Source organism: Neolamprologus multifasciatus, chromosome 10 (genome assembly GCF_963576455.1).
Source record: "Neolamprologus multifasciatus chromosome 10, fNeoMul1.2, whole genome shotgun sequence".
In the NCBI taxonomy this organism is placed as follows: Eukaryota; Metazoa; Chordata; class Actinopteri; order Cichliformes; family Cichlidae; genus Neolamprologus; species Neolamprologus multifasciatus.
The window spans coordinates 16,582,196-16,596,529 of record NC_140448.1 but is presented as its reverse complement, the minus strand read 5'-3'; the positions used below and the strand labels follow the sequence as shown (position 1 = coordinate 16,596,529).

Genomic DNA, 14,334 nt, shown 5'->3' with positions numbered 1-14,334 from the left:
TACTTCAGAGAACCATTGCTGATTAAAGTTTTCTTCTGGCAGGGGTTTTTTTTTTTTTTCTCAGATTAAGCTGATAATAATTAAAAAAGAAAAAAATGAAAATAATAATATTAACTCTGGCCAATCCTTTATTTATTAAAAAAAAAAAAAAAAAAAAAAACTTTACCAGGAGAGAGATTCTTAAATATAAGGTTAGATTAAAACTATTTATACACTGCACCACTGAATGCCTGGTGTGTAGCAAACACTTGTTATACACCTGGGATCTTCCTCAGCAGAGGAGACTGATTCATCAAATGCTTAAAAATTATTGGCTGCTGGGGTCTCTGGAAAGGCCGGGCTGTTATGACTCATTTGATTTATACAAAGGTCTCTTGAGAGAGGCTTCGTGTCAGTGTATTGTAAATGTGTTTTATAAATATTAAGTAACATTTTTCTGTGCAAAAGTCGTAAGACATGAGACTCATATTATCAAGTCCCAATGATGTCGAGTTCTTTTAACATTAATGCAAATGCCAAGCCAGAAGAAGCCAAGAAGCAGGCAAGTGACAATTTATCTTATTTGACAATAGAATAATAGAAAAAGAGGACATCAGAAAAAAAAACCAACTGGCATGACTGCGTGCATAATCTTTAGTAGGTAAAGTAGGCATGAAGAGAGATGCTGATCTAATCTGGCCAAAAAACAAAGGAAAACAACTGAAAATTCACTGTAAAAATAAGTCTACTGTATAATACATCAACTAAAGTTTAGTTATACAAAGCAGGCAATTTGCAGTAGTTTAGTCATTCTTTAATTTACAATCATACCTTCCCCGTGATACATGAACGGACTGATTACTTGTAAATGGCCTCTTGTAGTACACAGTTGTATACACACAAGTTGATGTAATTTTATTAATACTGTGTGCTTCAGTTTTCCCCCCACATGTCTCTGACAGTTAAAAGCAACAACAAAAAGAATAAATACAGTCTAATGTGAAGGGAAGTTTAGCTCAATCTGTCAGTTTTCCAATAAATAGGAAATGCAGATGGAAAATCAGAATGAGTCAGGACAGACAGTATTTCTAAAACACAGGTGAGAGATGATTTTGTGTCACTGCATATTAGCTGGTGTTTTTGTAAGAGCCACACGCACAAAAAACAAAAACCTCTAAACATTGAACTACAGAGCAAATGAATACAAATCCTGGAAAATCCACGATAAAAGTGCTTGTCAGCTACAACAGGAATATGATTGTAATATACAGTACATGTTCTGATTATGTCAAAATGAACTATACATAGAGGCATATATTACTCTTGCAAACTATATAACTCTCATTATTTGTATTCTGTGCAATGTTCAACAGCAACTTACAACAATAGGTTTTGGCAGAAGGAAACGTCACTGTTTGACCGGGAAGAGTCAAAAACAGAAAACAGCTTTGAGTGCTACAAGTTACAATGGTATAGCTAAGTTTGGCAAAGAGGAGGAGAAGGTTCAAACCAACCAATTAGAAAAATAATTTGTCAAACAAATTATGTAGAAAAGAAATTTGTAAATAAATAAATTCTTTTGCAAAAAGGAAAAAAAAAGGAATACAGCAAATAATTATTACAACTTTGTTCCACTGATGTTTCATTCATTCAATTAACTACTTGGCGTGACCTTGTTTCTGTTTAAGTGCTGGAATATGTAGGCTATATAGACACCAAATCCATATATATATATATATATATATATATATATATATACACACACATACGTGTAAATATGCATATGCACAACTACAGTGAATTGTAGGTATGAATATACGAAAGTGCAAGGACTAGTTACTATTATTTTGTTTTGCTAGTAGGGCTCCGACTTTAGGGTGAAGGGGAGCTGGTTCAGATATATAGCCTTTTTTTTAAACTACTGTGCTTTTTGATGCTTGTCTTTGGATCCCAAAATGAAACAACTTGCAAACTCATCTTATGGCTAAACAGATATAATAATAAAAAAAATGATAAGAATAATTTTAATTGTGCAGTGATCATGTCAGACTGATAAGGTGCAGAATGAGAATGATAAGCAGTTCCTTTTAAAACAACACATTCCTGAAGTTTCTGCAGAGTTCGCTGATGAATATTGTAAGGCAGTGACAAGAAGATCATTTTCAGAGCACACGAACATGCAATGTATTTCAAGGCAAGACCGAGCATTTTTTTACTCATAAAGCATCATGTTCCTTTCAGGAAACAGGGAATCTTCATTGTGTTGCCTTGTTTGCTGGATACTGAGTGTTGCCCATTTGCATTGCCAAAACAAAACAATTTAAGACTGACAGGCTGTGAAGATACACTTGGGGAATAGAGCTAAAAGGCCTTTGAGCCAGGGGTTAATTTCCTGTTCATTTTTTCCTGTCGATAATTGGTTAGTTTTAGGCTCAAAGCCAATCAAAGTAAACTATTATGCTTATACCTAATATATGTCATTCATACACACACACAGACTTTTCTTTTTACTGTGACATTGATACTAATCACAAATTTAGCCAAGTGTTTGTGCAAATAATTCCCATGCGCTAATAGCTCAGGCTTCTAGTTGCCTAAAGCACTCTGTTTCACTCAATAACTTGACATTTCAAGTCATTAAGCTGAAATTTTTAGGTACCAAAATGGAATTATTGATTTTCAGGCACGCAGCTCTGTGAGAAGCGCAACACTGCCCATCTGCTGATAAAGCCCACCTCAAACCTCAAACTAAAACAGCTTGTTTCAGACAGAATCATGCAAAGCTACTCTAGTAGAGTCCGAGAATAAAAACATGAGGTGGAGAGAAGCATTATAGCTCAGCGTTATGGAAAGTTAAAGTTAGACAAACCAAGAATGACAAAATATAGACATGCCTAATTGATTGTTTAGGTGTTTTTGATGTATGCATGTCTGTCTATGGACCTATTTTGCCACGTAGCAGCAAAGCGACTGTACAAGAGTAGTAGTAGTAGTAGTCATCTAACTTTGCAGGTGTATAGTTGAGCAGAGGCTGTTGAAAGTATGGAGGCATTTCATGCCCCTATTTCACATTCTTTAAAAAAAAACGCAAGTATTTGAAAGTCTCTATATGAGATATGTTTACCTGATTGATTGTTTTTTAAAATAGAAGTAATCCAAGAAGTCGCTGCTGTTTCAGTAATTATGGTTTCTATTCTTGCAGTAGTCAGTAGTTTTGGTGATATTTAGCCAATTTTGTCTTTGAAAACATTAAAATTGCATGTTTTGGAAGTTCGTTCTTAATATCATTTCTTGTTCTTAAACTCTGGACATTAAATCCTTGAAGTATTTACAGACAAAATGAACAGGAAATTAATTTGTAGACATGGAGCCTCTGGGAAGTGTGCAGGCATGTTACAACTTTTTTCTGCAAGAAATATGTGACATTGATTTTTAAAGCCGGAGTTGGTGGCAGCGGCGACATCTCCCCCTCAGTCTACTGCAGATATCTGTAAACTTTAAAGCAATGATTGCCAGAGTCTGCAACAGCCACGTGTCCATCTGAGGTGAGCGCTAGGCCCTGGGGGCCGTACAGCGGGTCTGCCGAAGTGTTAATGTAGGATAAGAAGGACCCCGTGCTGTCAAACACCTGATGCAGAAAAAAAGGTCAGAATTTTTAGCAATTCTGTCACAACAAAACACAGCAACGGCATTAAAATTACATCTACATGTAAACTGCAAGCTGCCTCACCTGTATTCTGCTGTTACCCCAGTCAGCTACAATGATGTTTCCATTGGCATCCACAGCCACGCCAGTGGGAGCGTTGAATTGGCCGTTCCCTTCGCCATGAGAGCCAAACTTGAACAGGAACTCCCCATCAGCGCTGTACACCTGAGGCAAAAAGCCAGAAAAGTTTGGTCAGGTCACATGTGCACGGCCTCCCTTTAAAATAAAAATCACAGCTAAGGTCGCAAACTCAGACATAGGTCGTCTTTTTTTTCTTACCTTCACAGAGTGATTGTGAAAATCGGTCACAATAATTTCATTCTTGTTGTTCACGGCAACAAAATGCGGGCCTGGATAAGGAGACAGAAGCAGGTTACGTTGGTAGTTAAAGCAGAGACTGTTTCCTGTTGTTTATGCATTGCCTTCACTGTTAGTAGGCTGACTAAATGTAGGTTTCATCTATAGTTTGTCTAAAGCTGTAATTATAAAATATGGAGAGGCTCAAGGCCTAAATCATTGTTATGCATGCACTGCCCAATCACAGAATATTTATATTGTCTTAGTCATACTGTAAGTGCTTACACTGATGGTTGGGTTACTTATTCAGTTAACTTATCATTAAGCAGATCTCAAAACTGATTATATTAAAATACCACAGAATGAGTTATTGGAAACAGTAAAATTCATTCACACCGATTTCTCTTTTCATAGCTGTTTTTCACCAAAAGCACAATACACACAACAAACTTATCTTAAAAAAAGAATAATTATGATTCATGTAATTATTACAATGGCATGTAATCTCATCTCTGATCATTGCTGCACAGGCACAGCTTCATCCTGCAGGGTTTTTTTTAAACAATCAGAGATCTCAGGAGGTCAGACACATGATCACGGATTTGGGTTAGACAGAGGGCACTGCACTGTGGGATTAAGGTTGCAGCAAGGCCACACTTAGTACTTACTGAAAACTGAGCCAGATTTATTTATGTTTGGGCCAAGTTTTTCTGAGTTGGAAAACAGAAGGAAGAACAGAAAGAAAGAAAGAAAGGAAGGGGAAAAAAATAGCTAGTCAGAGATAAAGACATCCAAAGAAGAAAAAGCTCAGGGAAGTGCAGGGGGGTGCTGCTGCCTGGCTAATGCAGTAATACCGTGGGAGTTACAGGCACACAGCCAGTGTTGTCTTTAATATTCTTCATGCTGTTTGCTGCCCAGAGCTGACGCTTTAAACTGCGCCTACATTAGTAATGGTGCTCACAATGAGGGGTTTTTTGTTGCTAATACTAAACAATGATAAAAAACACATTGCAAACACTTTCAAAATCCTGATTGTCTACTAAAACAATCCTGTTGCTTACACTCAAAAAATATTTATGCATAAAATAAAGTAATCTGATTACATGTAAATTTTCCATGTAACTACAGTGTACAACATTACATTTAATGGAATATGGTCAAATGAAATTTACTTGAATGGTACACATTGAGTTTATACCAACCATATTTCCCTTAATGATTAATTATTTTAATAAATAAACCTTTGATTTTTATGTATTTCACTGTTGTGCAGTCAGATATTTACCTTTGCTATTTTCCTTTAAAGAAATATAAAAAATGTTATCCTAAATAATGGAAGTGTGTTTTTATTTCTTTCAGTATATTTTAACTCACTTTAATTATTTTGCCAAATATTCAAAATTTCATAACAGGTGTTTGCTTGTCTCCTCCCCGTCAGTGGCTGCCTCCTTCTCACCTGCAAACTGTCTGTCAGAAGTCCCTCTGCCTCCAAACTTGGTCACAAGTTTCCCATTGGATTGAAAGATGAAGACGCAGCAAGCCTTGTTGTCCACAGTGATGATGTGTCCGTTCTTATCCACAGCCACACCCTTGGGACCCATGAGCCGTCCTGCACCGATCTTATTCTGTGATGCAGAGAGACAAAAAGGTAGTTTAGTACTTTTTCAAGCTGAAGGTAAATGGTGAGGCAGAAAAACACCAAAAGACTATTTTTTAATAGATTTCACATATGAACAACCCTTAAACGAGGCATTTAGTGCTGTTCAGCCTGCACAGAGATCTTACCTTAAACTTCCCATCAGGAGAAAAGATGCTAACCCACCGATTGTCATAGTCGGCCACCACAATGTCACCGTTCATGTCAACAGTGACACCCGTTGGTCTTTGCAGCTGCCCTGGAGACCGACCTCTGACCCCAAAGCGCATCTTGAATTGGCCGTCATTGGAGAAAACCTGCAATTGGGTCCATCAAAGCAAACTGTTTAGAGTGTACGGCAGAATACACTCGTCTGAATATCCACTTCTGTGCGATCACTGTGAAACACGTGGCTACACTGCCTCACCTGTATGCACTGGTTGTTGCTGTCAGCCACCACCACTCTGCCATTACTAGAGGCTGAGATCCCCTGGAGATTTGTGAACTCGCCTTTCTCTCTACCCCGAGAACCTGACAGGAAAAAAAAGGCAAATACTCAAGAAATGTGTCATTTACCATTTTCACATTAGTCTCCAGTCTTATACACTGTGCACTCATGCCGATCATTTCCCAAGTATGACATACGTTTTGTTGGATTCGTTTCCTATCTCCCAGGCTTGGGAAAGTTTGTTTAAAGCGGCAAAAGAGTTCAAAACTAAATTACAGAAACTTGCTTGAGTTAAATAATATGAAGAAGTTGCAAAACCTTTGAATGCCAGTGACATTTTTTTTTTTATCTTAGCCAAAGCCAAATTGTCTACAAAAAAAATCTATAAAACAATCAAGCCAGATCATATTTTTATTGATCTGCAAATAGATTCCAGTCCAATCTATTGGCATGAACTGGAAATTGCAACTGCCTGGAGCGGAGTGTGTCAATTTAAAAGCCTGTCTTGTGGCTTAGAAGCTAATAAATGATGACATGAGTATTCTTGATTTGTAACAAAGATAATGTAACTTGTGTAGGACATAATTTGCTTTTCCGTGTCTCTCTTACCCACTCTGTAGATGAGCTCATCTTCAATGGGGTTCTCCTTTTTCTTAGTCGTGCTGTACATACTGGAAGGCCGTCGCACTGCCTTCTGCCGTATGTGGCCCCCCGTGCCACTGGGGGACTTCACCCTCCGCTTCACATCGTCTGGAGATTGCGGAACATCTGACGGCTTAACTGCTCGCAGTCGGAAAGGGCTGCCACGTACCGGCTGTCCGTACAGCAGCAAAGAAAACGAGTACTCTCCCTCAGAGCGTAACGTGTAGCCCACCTCGTATGTTCCATTCTTATTGTCCGTTATCTCCGTCTCTGCAGCCCGGCTCCCATCAGCGGACGTTATCTCTGCTTTTAAAACTGCGTTTCCTGTCCGCACCAACTCCCCATCCTGCAGATAGGGTTCACTGAGTCAATTTCCGAACAACACAAAATCTTCAATATGCACACGGCAGCCACTAAAGAAGCACTTTCCACACATGCATGAGAAGCTTATAATAGATTTCTTTTCATAAAAGTAATCCCTGAAAATTGCCTCGGTGACCAGAGTAGTCACCATGAAATAACTTTTGGAAACGAACTCTGATAAATGCTATGAAATTGAATGAAAAGCCACACACAAGAAAAGCAAATAAATGTCAGTAAACCCATTAGAGCCAAAGCAAAAAGTAAATGGCTTAATTTACACATATAGCAGAACAATATTATGATAGTAAAACAACATAATTCAGAGACAGTACTTTGTCTTTTGTTGTCACAGTAATAGTTTGGTGTTGCCCAGTTGCTGCATGGCGGAGGCCCTCTCCTGTGGCCACAGAAGTGTGAGCCACAGCTGCTGTAGTGAGGAGAACACCCAGGTTCTGGATGGAGCGCCGCAGGCCCTCGGTCTCCACCTTGAACACACAGCACATTTGAATTTTCAAGTTTCTTAATACTTTTTATTATCATTATCATTATTATTATTATTATTATTAGGGATGGGTACCGGTATCCGGTGCCATGATGGCACCGGTTCTGACATAAACGGTAGTAACCAGACCGAAAAGCAGCGCACATTTCGGTGCTTTATTTCGGTGCTTTTTTTCCTGAGCTGTGATACACTTTCTTCTTCCTTACATTTGTATTGGCGGTTGGCAAACAACTGAAAGGTGCATTACCGCCACCAACTGGTATGGAATGATACACTTTAGATTCTAGCCAATCATTTTAAGTTTCCGAGAATAGTAGGCGGGTCCAGGTACGTACGTTCTTTTAGAGCAGAGCTACAAATTAAAAATGTCCAAGGCGAAGCGGTCAAAAGTCTGGCTGTACTTCACAGCAAAAGATGCAAACTCAGCAGCTGCAACAAGTGCTTTAAGGTGATACTGTGATACTGTCAAAGGAGGTAACACCTCAAATCTGATGAAACACCTGGCGACGCATAGTGTTTTTTTTTTTAAAGCCGAGAAATGCGCCGTATTTGATAGCTTGCTGCGAGACCTCACACCGAGCACATCTACTGCTTGTGGGTTGCCTGTTATCGGACCCGGAATTAGCAACATCCCCCAAAAACCCGAAGAGGAGAGTCCTGGCCCCTAGCCCTGCCAGTGTAGCAGAAATGATGACGGATGATGATGGCAGCAGCAGCCGTTCTTCTCTGCGTGAGTAGCTTAATGTTGTTCGTGTGTAATTTACGTTGAGTAGGCTAACCACGTTATTACATTAATGCATGTAAGGTGAACAGCAAACACCATCATAGCTACATGCAGCTGTCTTCTTGTTTGATGGCAGATACTCCCTTCACCCTGGCCAAAAAGGCTAAAATGACCAAAGAAAAAGTGGAAAACAGTTAAACATGAGAGGTTTTTGGACAAAGTTTGTGTTTTTTTCCATTGTTTAAGCACTGCTTCCAGCCAAGAATGATACCATATATGCCCCATAGCTGCAGAAAAGGCTAACATTGTTATCTTTTTACAAAAAAACAGCTGAACATGAGAGGTTTTTGGACCACTTTTGTGTTTTCCATTCTTTAAGCACCGGTTTGAGCACCGTTTAAGCACCGGCACCGTTTCAAAAGTACCGGTTTGGCACCGGTATCGGATAAAACCTAAACGATACCCATCCCTAATTATTATTATTATTATTATTATTATTATTAAGTCTTTCTGTGTCTGCAGCTGGTAACTACTAACAAGCTAATGGTACTTTACGACTGGGTTTATACATTTGTTTTATTACCCACACCAAGGAGGTAATGTTTTTGTTTTTGCTGTTCAATCTGCTGGTATATGGGAATTGTAAATATTACTTTTGCTGCACTACAAGCTTCTTTCATTACATTTAAAAAAAGAAAACAAACTGAATATATATTTAAAAAATCCTGTAAAAGTAAACACTGCCCACAGAGTGAGCTGCCTTGGTGGAGACTTGTCCTTTCTGAGTACTGCTTGTTATACATGTAGTCAAATTAGAGTCACGTGAAAAATAAAAAGTTTCGACAGGACTCACACAGACCTGCGATGCGACAGTGTAGGAGAATCAGTCAAACCACCACAATAAAAACAGAGGTCGCGACAGACAGCAGTCGTTACCTGGCAGTCCAGGTGTGCATTCTGATGAGGTTTCTCTGGGAAGTCATGTCTGGCCAGCGCGTTTACTCGCTCACTCATTTGCTTCTGAACCAGCAGCACCTATTCTTACAGGAGATGCATACTGTATTTTATTTAAAGTCCTTTCCCCGCCCCCCCATCTGTACCTTTTAATACAGAACTATATAACTACTGAAGAACAGACATTCTGCTACGTTGCTACATGAAACTTGAGAGTCAAATCCTATAATCCTGTTTGACAGGTTGCTGGTATATAACAATTTGCCTGCCCACCTCAGTAGCACTACCATGGCTGAGAGCTTGCTCTGTGAAACTGCAACTGCTCTGAATATGTTCCTTCCCCTGGAGGAGAGCTGAAAGCTGGGCCTGCAGGACCTGTGCTCAAGAATGAGGAGGAATAAGAGAAAACAGACACAGGAGGGTCAATAGAGCATGTTAAAACAATACTGAAGATGAGAAAAAGCAGCTGAATACATTAGAAAAGAGGAAAATTAGGAACTAAATGTCAAGAAAGCAATAAATCTCTGGTATCAAGGACAAAAACATATACATGTGTGTATACATGAGTGAATGAACTGGTCATCAACTAACTTTCTGCTTGGTACTGCAGATATTCTCCAAATCTGTGATGAGGGCCGTCTTGCGCTGATGCAGCGCCTGTTCCAGCTCTTCAAATGTACTTGTAATTTCCGCTACTGCCTCATTCTTCCTTTCACTCAGCTGTCGAGAGATCTCACTCACCAGCTCAATGGCCGCTGTTAACTGAGGTAGCCTGCAACATGAAACAAGGTGAAAATGTATTCCACAGCAGCTGAACACAATGAAAAAAGCTGACAGACGAGGCACGGTGTGGACTGATCGCCTAAGGTCTGGACCAAATGCTTAAGCTGCTTAAAGCTTTCCCGAGGTATCAAGACCCCCACCTGCTGTGTATGGCATCCAGCTGTGTCTTCAGCGCAGCCTTGTGCTGTTCCACCACATCCCGCAGAGGAACAGTCATGTGCTCCCTGTGCTCGCCCTCTGTGCACTCCAAACACATGGCTGTCTCACATGACTCGCAGTAGAACTCCATCACCTGCAGAGGGAGACAGAGCGAGTCATTCTCTTGCAAAAAAAAGAAAGAAATGAATGTAACATTCAGTTCCTATTACACCAATTACTGCTTGAAATAACACGGAAAGGAATTTAGGTAAGGTGATGACTCGGGTAGTATATCTCAAAAGAGCTTCTCACCTTTCCTTCGTGGTTTGGGCAGCAGAGCGGCTTCCCTGCAGCTGCAGCACTGACTGATTCCAACACACTGCAGGCCTCTGGCCGCGAGCACTCTGGGTCTCGTTGAAGGACCTAATGCAATACATTCTTATATTCAGTGTGGAACAAGGAGGTATTTCTTTATTTTGTTATGTGTAATGCGCATTTGAATTATCTGGCTAATGCATTGTGTTTTCAAACCTCCATAAGATTAGTGATGAAGAAGTTGTTCTGCAGGGCACAAACTCCTTTCTCTGGCAGGATAGATGTCTGCCGGCACACTGGGCATGAGAGTGTCAGAGACTCAGGGGGAATGTAGGTCTGGAGACAGCTGAAGGAAGAGGCCAACAAATATATAAATATAAAACTTAGATAACCAATACAGCAGAAAAAAAAGAAGAGGAAGGTGTGAGGAAGACAAAGCAATCACATAATAAAGAGAGGCAGTGCCTAAATAGTGCTCCCGTCACAACAAATAAGGGAATAGAGTGGATTTAAATCAATACAGAGCCCACAGGCTTGAGAGAAAACATGCACACTCTCTTTGAGTAAGTGAGCATCTGGCAAATCAATTTGACTAACAGAGTCACTAAGAGGCAAAACAGTTCAATCATGAACATGTGAAGTGCATTTTCTTTCTGTTTGTGCATCTACGTGTGTGTTTGTGTAGTTTGGATTTTGGCCTGGCTTCACGCATGCTAGTAGTCACATCTATCCTGCTTGGCTCTACATGCTAAAGATTTTTCCAGGTTTGGTTAACAAGCCCACTGGAGCGTATCAACAACATTAGACGCTAACAAGGGAAAAAACCAAAGCCAGCCAGTAACTTTCAGGTGCAGTATGCAGACTGCAATGCATTCCTTGTCTACAGCCCAGGTGCCCACCCTCAGGTGATGTACAGCTGTATTTCTTTAGTTCCTGTAGTTAATGATTTGGCGATTAATACAGTAAGAAACCCTGAGTCAGTTCTCAGGATAAGTCTCTGTTGTTTTACAAAAGTATGTTTGGCAGCTGCTTAGGCTGCATGCTGGAACAATTATATTTAATTTATGACACCATACAAGCTCGTATCAGCCAAGCCTCCCTGTTTCTGCTTCTGAGAACAACCGAGAGGATGAACAAAAACATTTTTTCTATCAAATATTTTGTCAAAAATCAAACATGAAGCTCGCTGGGAGCAGCAGGCAGGGATTCAAGGGTAAGAAAATGTCATTTATCTATTCTAATTGCTTTTACTGTTGTTGTAAAATGTAATTATTTTGGCATCATTTCTATATTATGAAGTAGTCGTATCCTAAGGTTATATGCAAAAATGACAATCACATACAGAGGACATCGGGAGCAAAATAAAGCAAAGTAACACCTTCCCAAAAGGAATAGGCCCAGCGGGGGTTTGCACCACACCCCTCTTTAAAGTACATAAACCCACCCCAGCATTAAAACATCTGTCTGGAAATATTGCGTATAGCCCTAGACAAAAATCTGTTCACCTCAGCAGGACTCCACATCACATGCTATCCAGTTAAACCAGGGATTAAACTTGCCCTCCGGTGGGCAAATGCAGCTCAGACTGCATGGGAAAAAAAAGAGAATTATCTCATACTGTGTGGCTTTTAAAATCTCATACTGTGTAGGCATTCGATAAATATTTGGTAGATCGTGGGTTTAGGAGCAAACCAGTCTGAAACATAATCCTGGTTTTCTTCTGCAGCCAACAACATGCCCCTTCTTCATTCTCCATCCTCCCACCATGACCCACAACAAGCTTTCAAAAAGCTTCCTCCTGCTTGGCTCGGCTCTAGCATTATCACCTGAGGGGGTGTCATCCTTCCCAAGAAACTGTGGATTGAGCCACTGTAATTGTGTCTCTCAACAGTGAGCCTTTTCTCAGACTGCAGTCCTTGACAGTCCCTGATGCTGAGGAATGCACTTATCCCAGCAGCGTCAGTGACGAGAAGCGCTCTGAGCTTTTTAATTGTGTGTAGGGATTTGCAATAGACGAGGTTCCTCTATTGGCCAGCATGTAGGTATGACGGGAATTCTATGATAACAGGGTAAGAGACAGGATTTACTAGAAGAAAGACAGGTATGGTAAACAATGTACTGTAGCTCCTTTGAATGGCCAGAAATAGCTACATGCAGCAGACAGTGCAGCAGACAATGCGAGCAGCAGTAATTAGGACTCCTGACCGGTGTCATTGACGCAGACAGCACAAACATTAGTTACCTTTCACAGAAGGTGTGCAGGCAGGGCAAGACCTTGGGGTTGCAGTAATGATCCAGGCAGATGCTGCAGACCAGAAACTGCTTGTCTATCTGACGCACCACAGGGCTGGTACTTCCAGCCTCGCGCTTGGCCATGGCAAAGGAAATTTAAAGCCACGGACAACGACAGCAGTTAACCTAACAAGAGAATGAGAAAGATGAAAATATTAAAGAAAAATGCTGCACTCCAGCTTTTTCTTCGGTCTTCTTTGCTGAGCTATTGTTCAGCAAACTTTTCAGAGAAGGTACCAGGAACCAAAGCAAAACAAAGCTGTTTAATGCCTTGATCAGAACAAGCACACTGTTATGCAGTTATTTCTAGGTTAATACCAGAGCAACGTCATCTGAAAGAGAGCTGAAAGAGGCTTGCAGTTCATGCTCAGCAGATGCAGATGAACCATTATGGCCAAATGTGTGAGTAACACATTAAAGTTATAAAATACAAAAATAAGCAAAGAAGGCGTAAGAAAGAAAAGGCTTTGTAACGAGCAAGTAAGCACTCAAAAAAAGGGTTGTTTTGGGTTTTTTTTTACAAATCCACAATAATCCATTGAAACAGTCGTAGTTTTGAACATACAAAAATAAAAAAAATAAAAAACATAAGAAGTTTAAGCTGAAATAGGCTTAATTTCTTATTTTATGAACCACACAGCTACATTTTCACATTCACAGCAAACAGCACACCTCTGTAGGTAGAAGTTACATGAAAGCCAGAAACCAACTGTAGGGTGACCAGAACAGAGAAGTCTGTTATTGTTCTCACATTGGGGAAAAAAAACTATATATATGATGCAAGGTATGGATATTTTGCCTAGCAACACAAACCCCTGCTGCCTCCACATGGCCCACTTTCACATTCATCAGTGCAAGGCCAGCAAATACGGCAAAATTAATTACAGCAGTAAAAAAAAATGCTAGTGAAGCATCGCTTGCAAGATCAGGTGTTAACTGAAAACAAGCATCCAGTGCAAATATTGTACATACGTATCAAGAGGTCATAACCACACAGCTTGACTTGATGCATGGCTTAAATTTGCTTTTGTTGAATGCTGTTCATATCATTTTCATCTCTCTGTTGCTAACAGCAATGAATTCAGCCACATTTTCTCAGTAGGTCAGCACATGCATTATTCATGCATCAGGCATGCACTCATGTGCTCATACAGATGGAGGGGTGAGCGAAGAGTAGTACATGCCTCAAGTAAACACACAATGATAGGAAAGCAGTTATAAACCTTACACACACACACACACACACACTGACAATCATTATCCCCCCACCAGACTTTCTCTCCTGTCTGCACATCTGTCGCTGCTGGATCTAATACAGCTCTCAATCCCCTGTCCCATCTCCGGTTGTGTCCTATTGTTAGTTGTTGCCCACCGAGCAGGAGCACGCGCACGGACACTCACACACCAGAGTGGGTAAAAGCCAAGCTGTATCTTTCCAGTCTTTGCACAGAGGTTCCAATGACATACAGTCCCCACACTGGGAGGGTAAAGGTCATATCTTAAGCCATCAACTCCAAGAACAACATGTCACATTTGTACTCGGGTTAAAGACACG

General features: G+C 40.3%; 1 protein-coding gene across 6 annotated transcripts in view; it reads right to left on the bottom strand.

Moving 5' to 3' along the window:
• Positions 1-153: 153 nt before the first annotated feature.
• trim3b (tripartite motif containing 3b) overlaps positions 154-14,334 on the bottom strand; it is a 33,202-nt gene continuing 19,021 nt past the window's right edge. For 4 of the 6 annotated variants that reach the window (XM_085174674.1, XM_085174673.1, XM_085174676.1 and 1 more), the window contains 16 exons: positions 12,730-12,905; positions 10,704-10,833; positions 10,485-10,595; positions 10,175-10,326; positions 9,843-10,023; positions 9,525-9,626; positions 9,234-9,332; positions 7,404-7,556; positions 6,676-7,054; positions 6,046-6,149; positions 5,768-5,935; positions 5,439-5,607; positions 4,651-4,692; positions 3,965-4,035; positions 3,710-3,850; positions 154-3,607 (listed from right to left, as the gene is read on the bottom strand). In XM_085174674.1, coding sequence (XP_085030800.1) covers positions 3,455-3,607; positions 3,710-3,850; positions 3,965-4,035; positions 4,651-4,692; positions 5,439-5,607; positions 5,768-5,935; positions 6,046-6,149; positions 6,676-7,054; positions 7,404-7,556; positions 9,234-9,332; positions 9,525-9,626; positions 9,843-10,023; positions 10,175-10,326; positions 10,485-10,595; positions 10,704-10,833; positions 12,730-12,863 — 2,289 coding nt within the window. In that variant the 5' untranslated portion in view covers positions 12,864-12,905 and the 3' untranslated portion in view covers positions 154-3,454. The other 2 variants (XM_085174678.1, XM_085174677.1) reach the window with 2 other exon arrangements.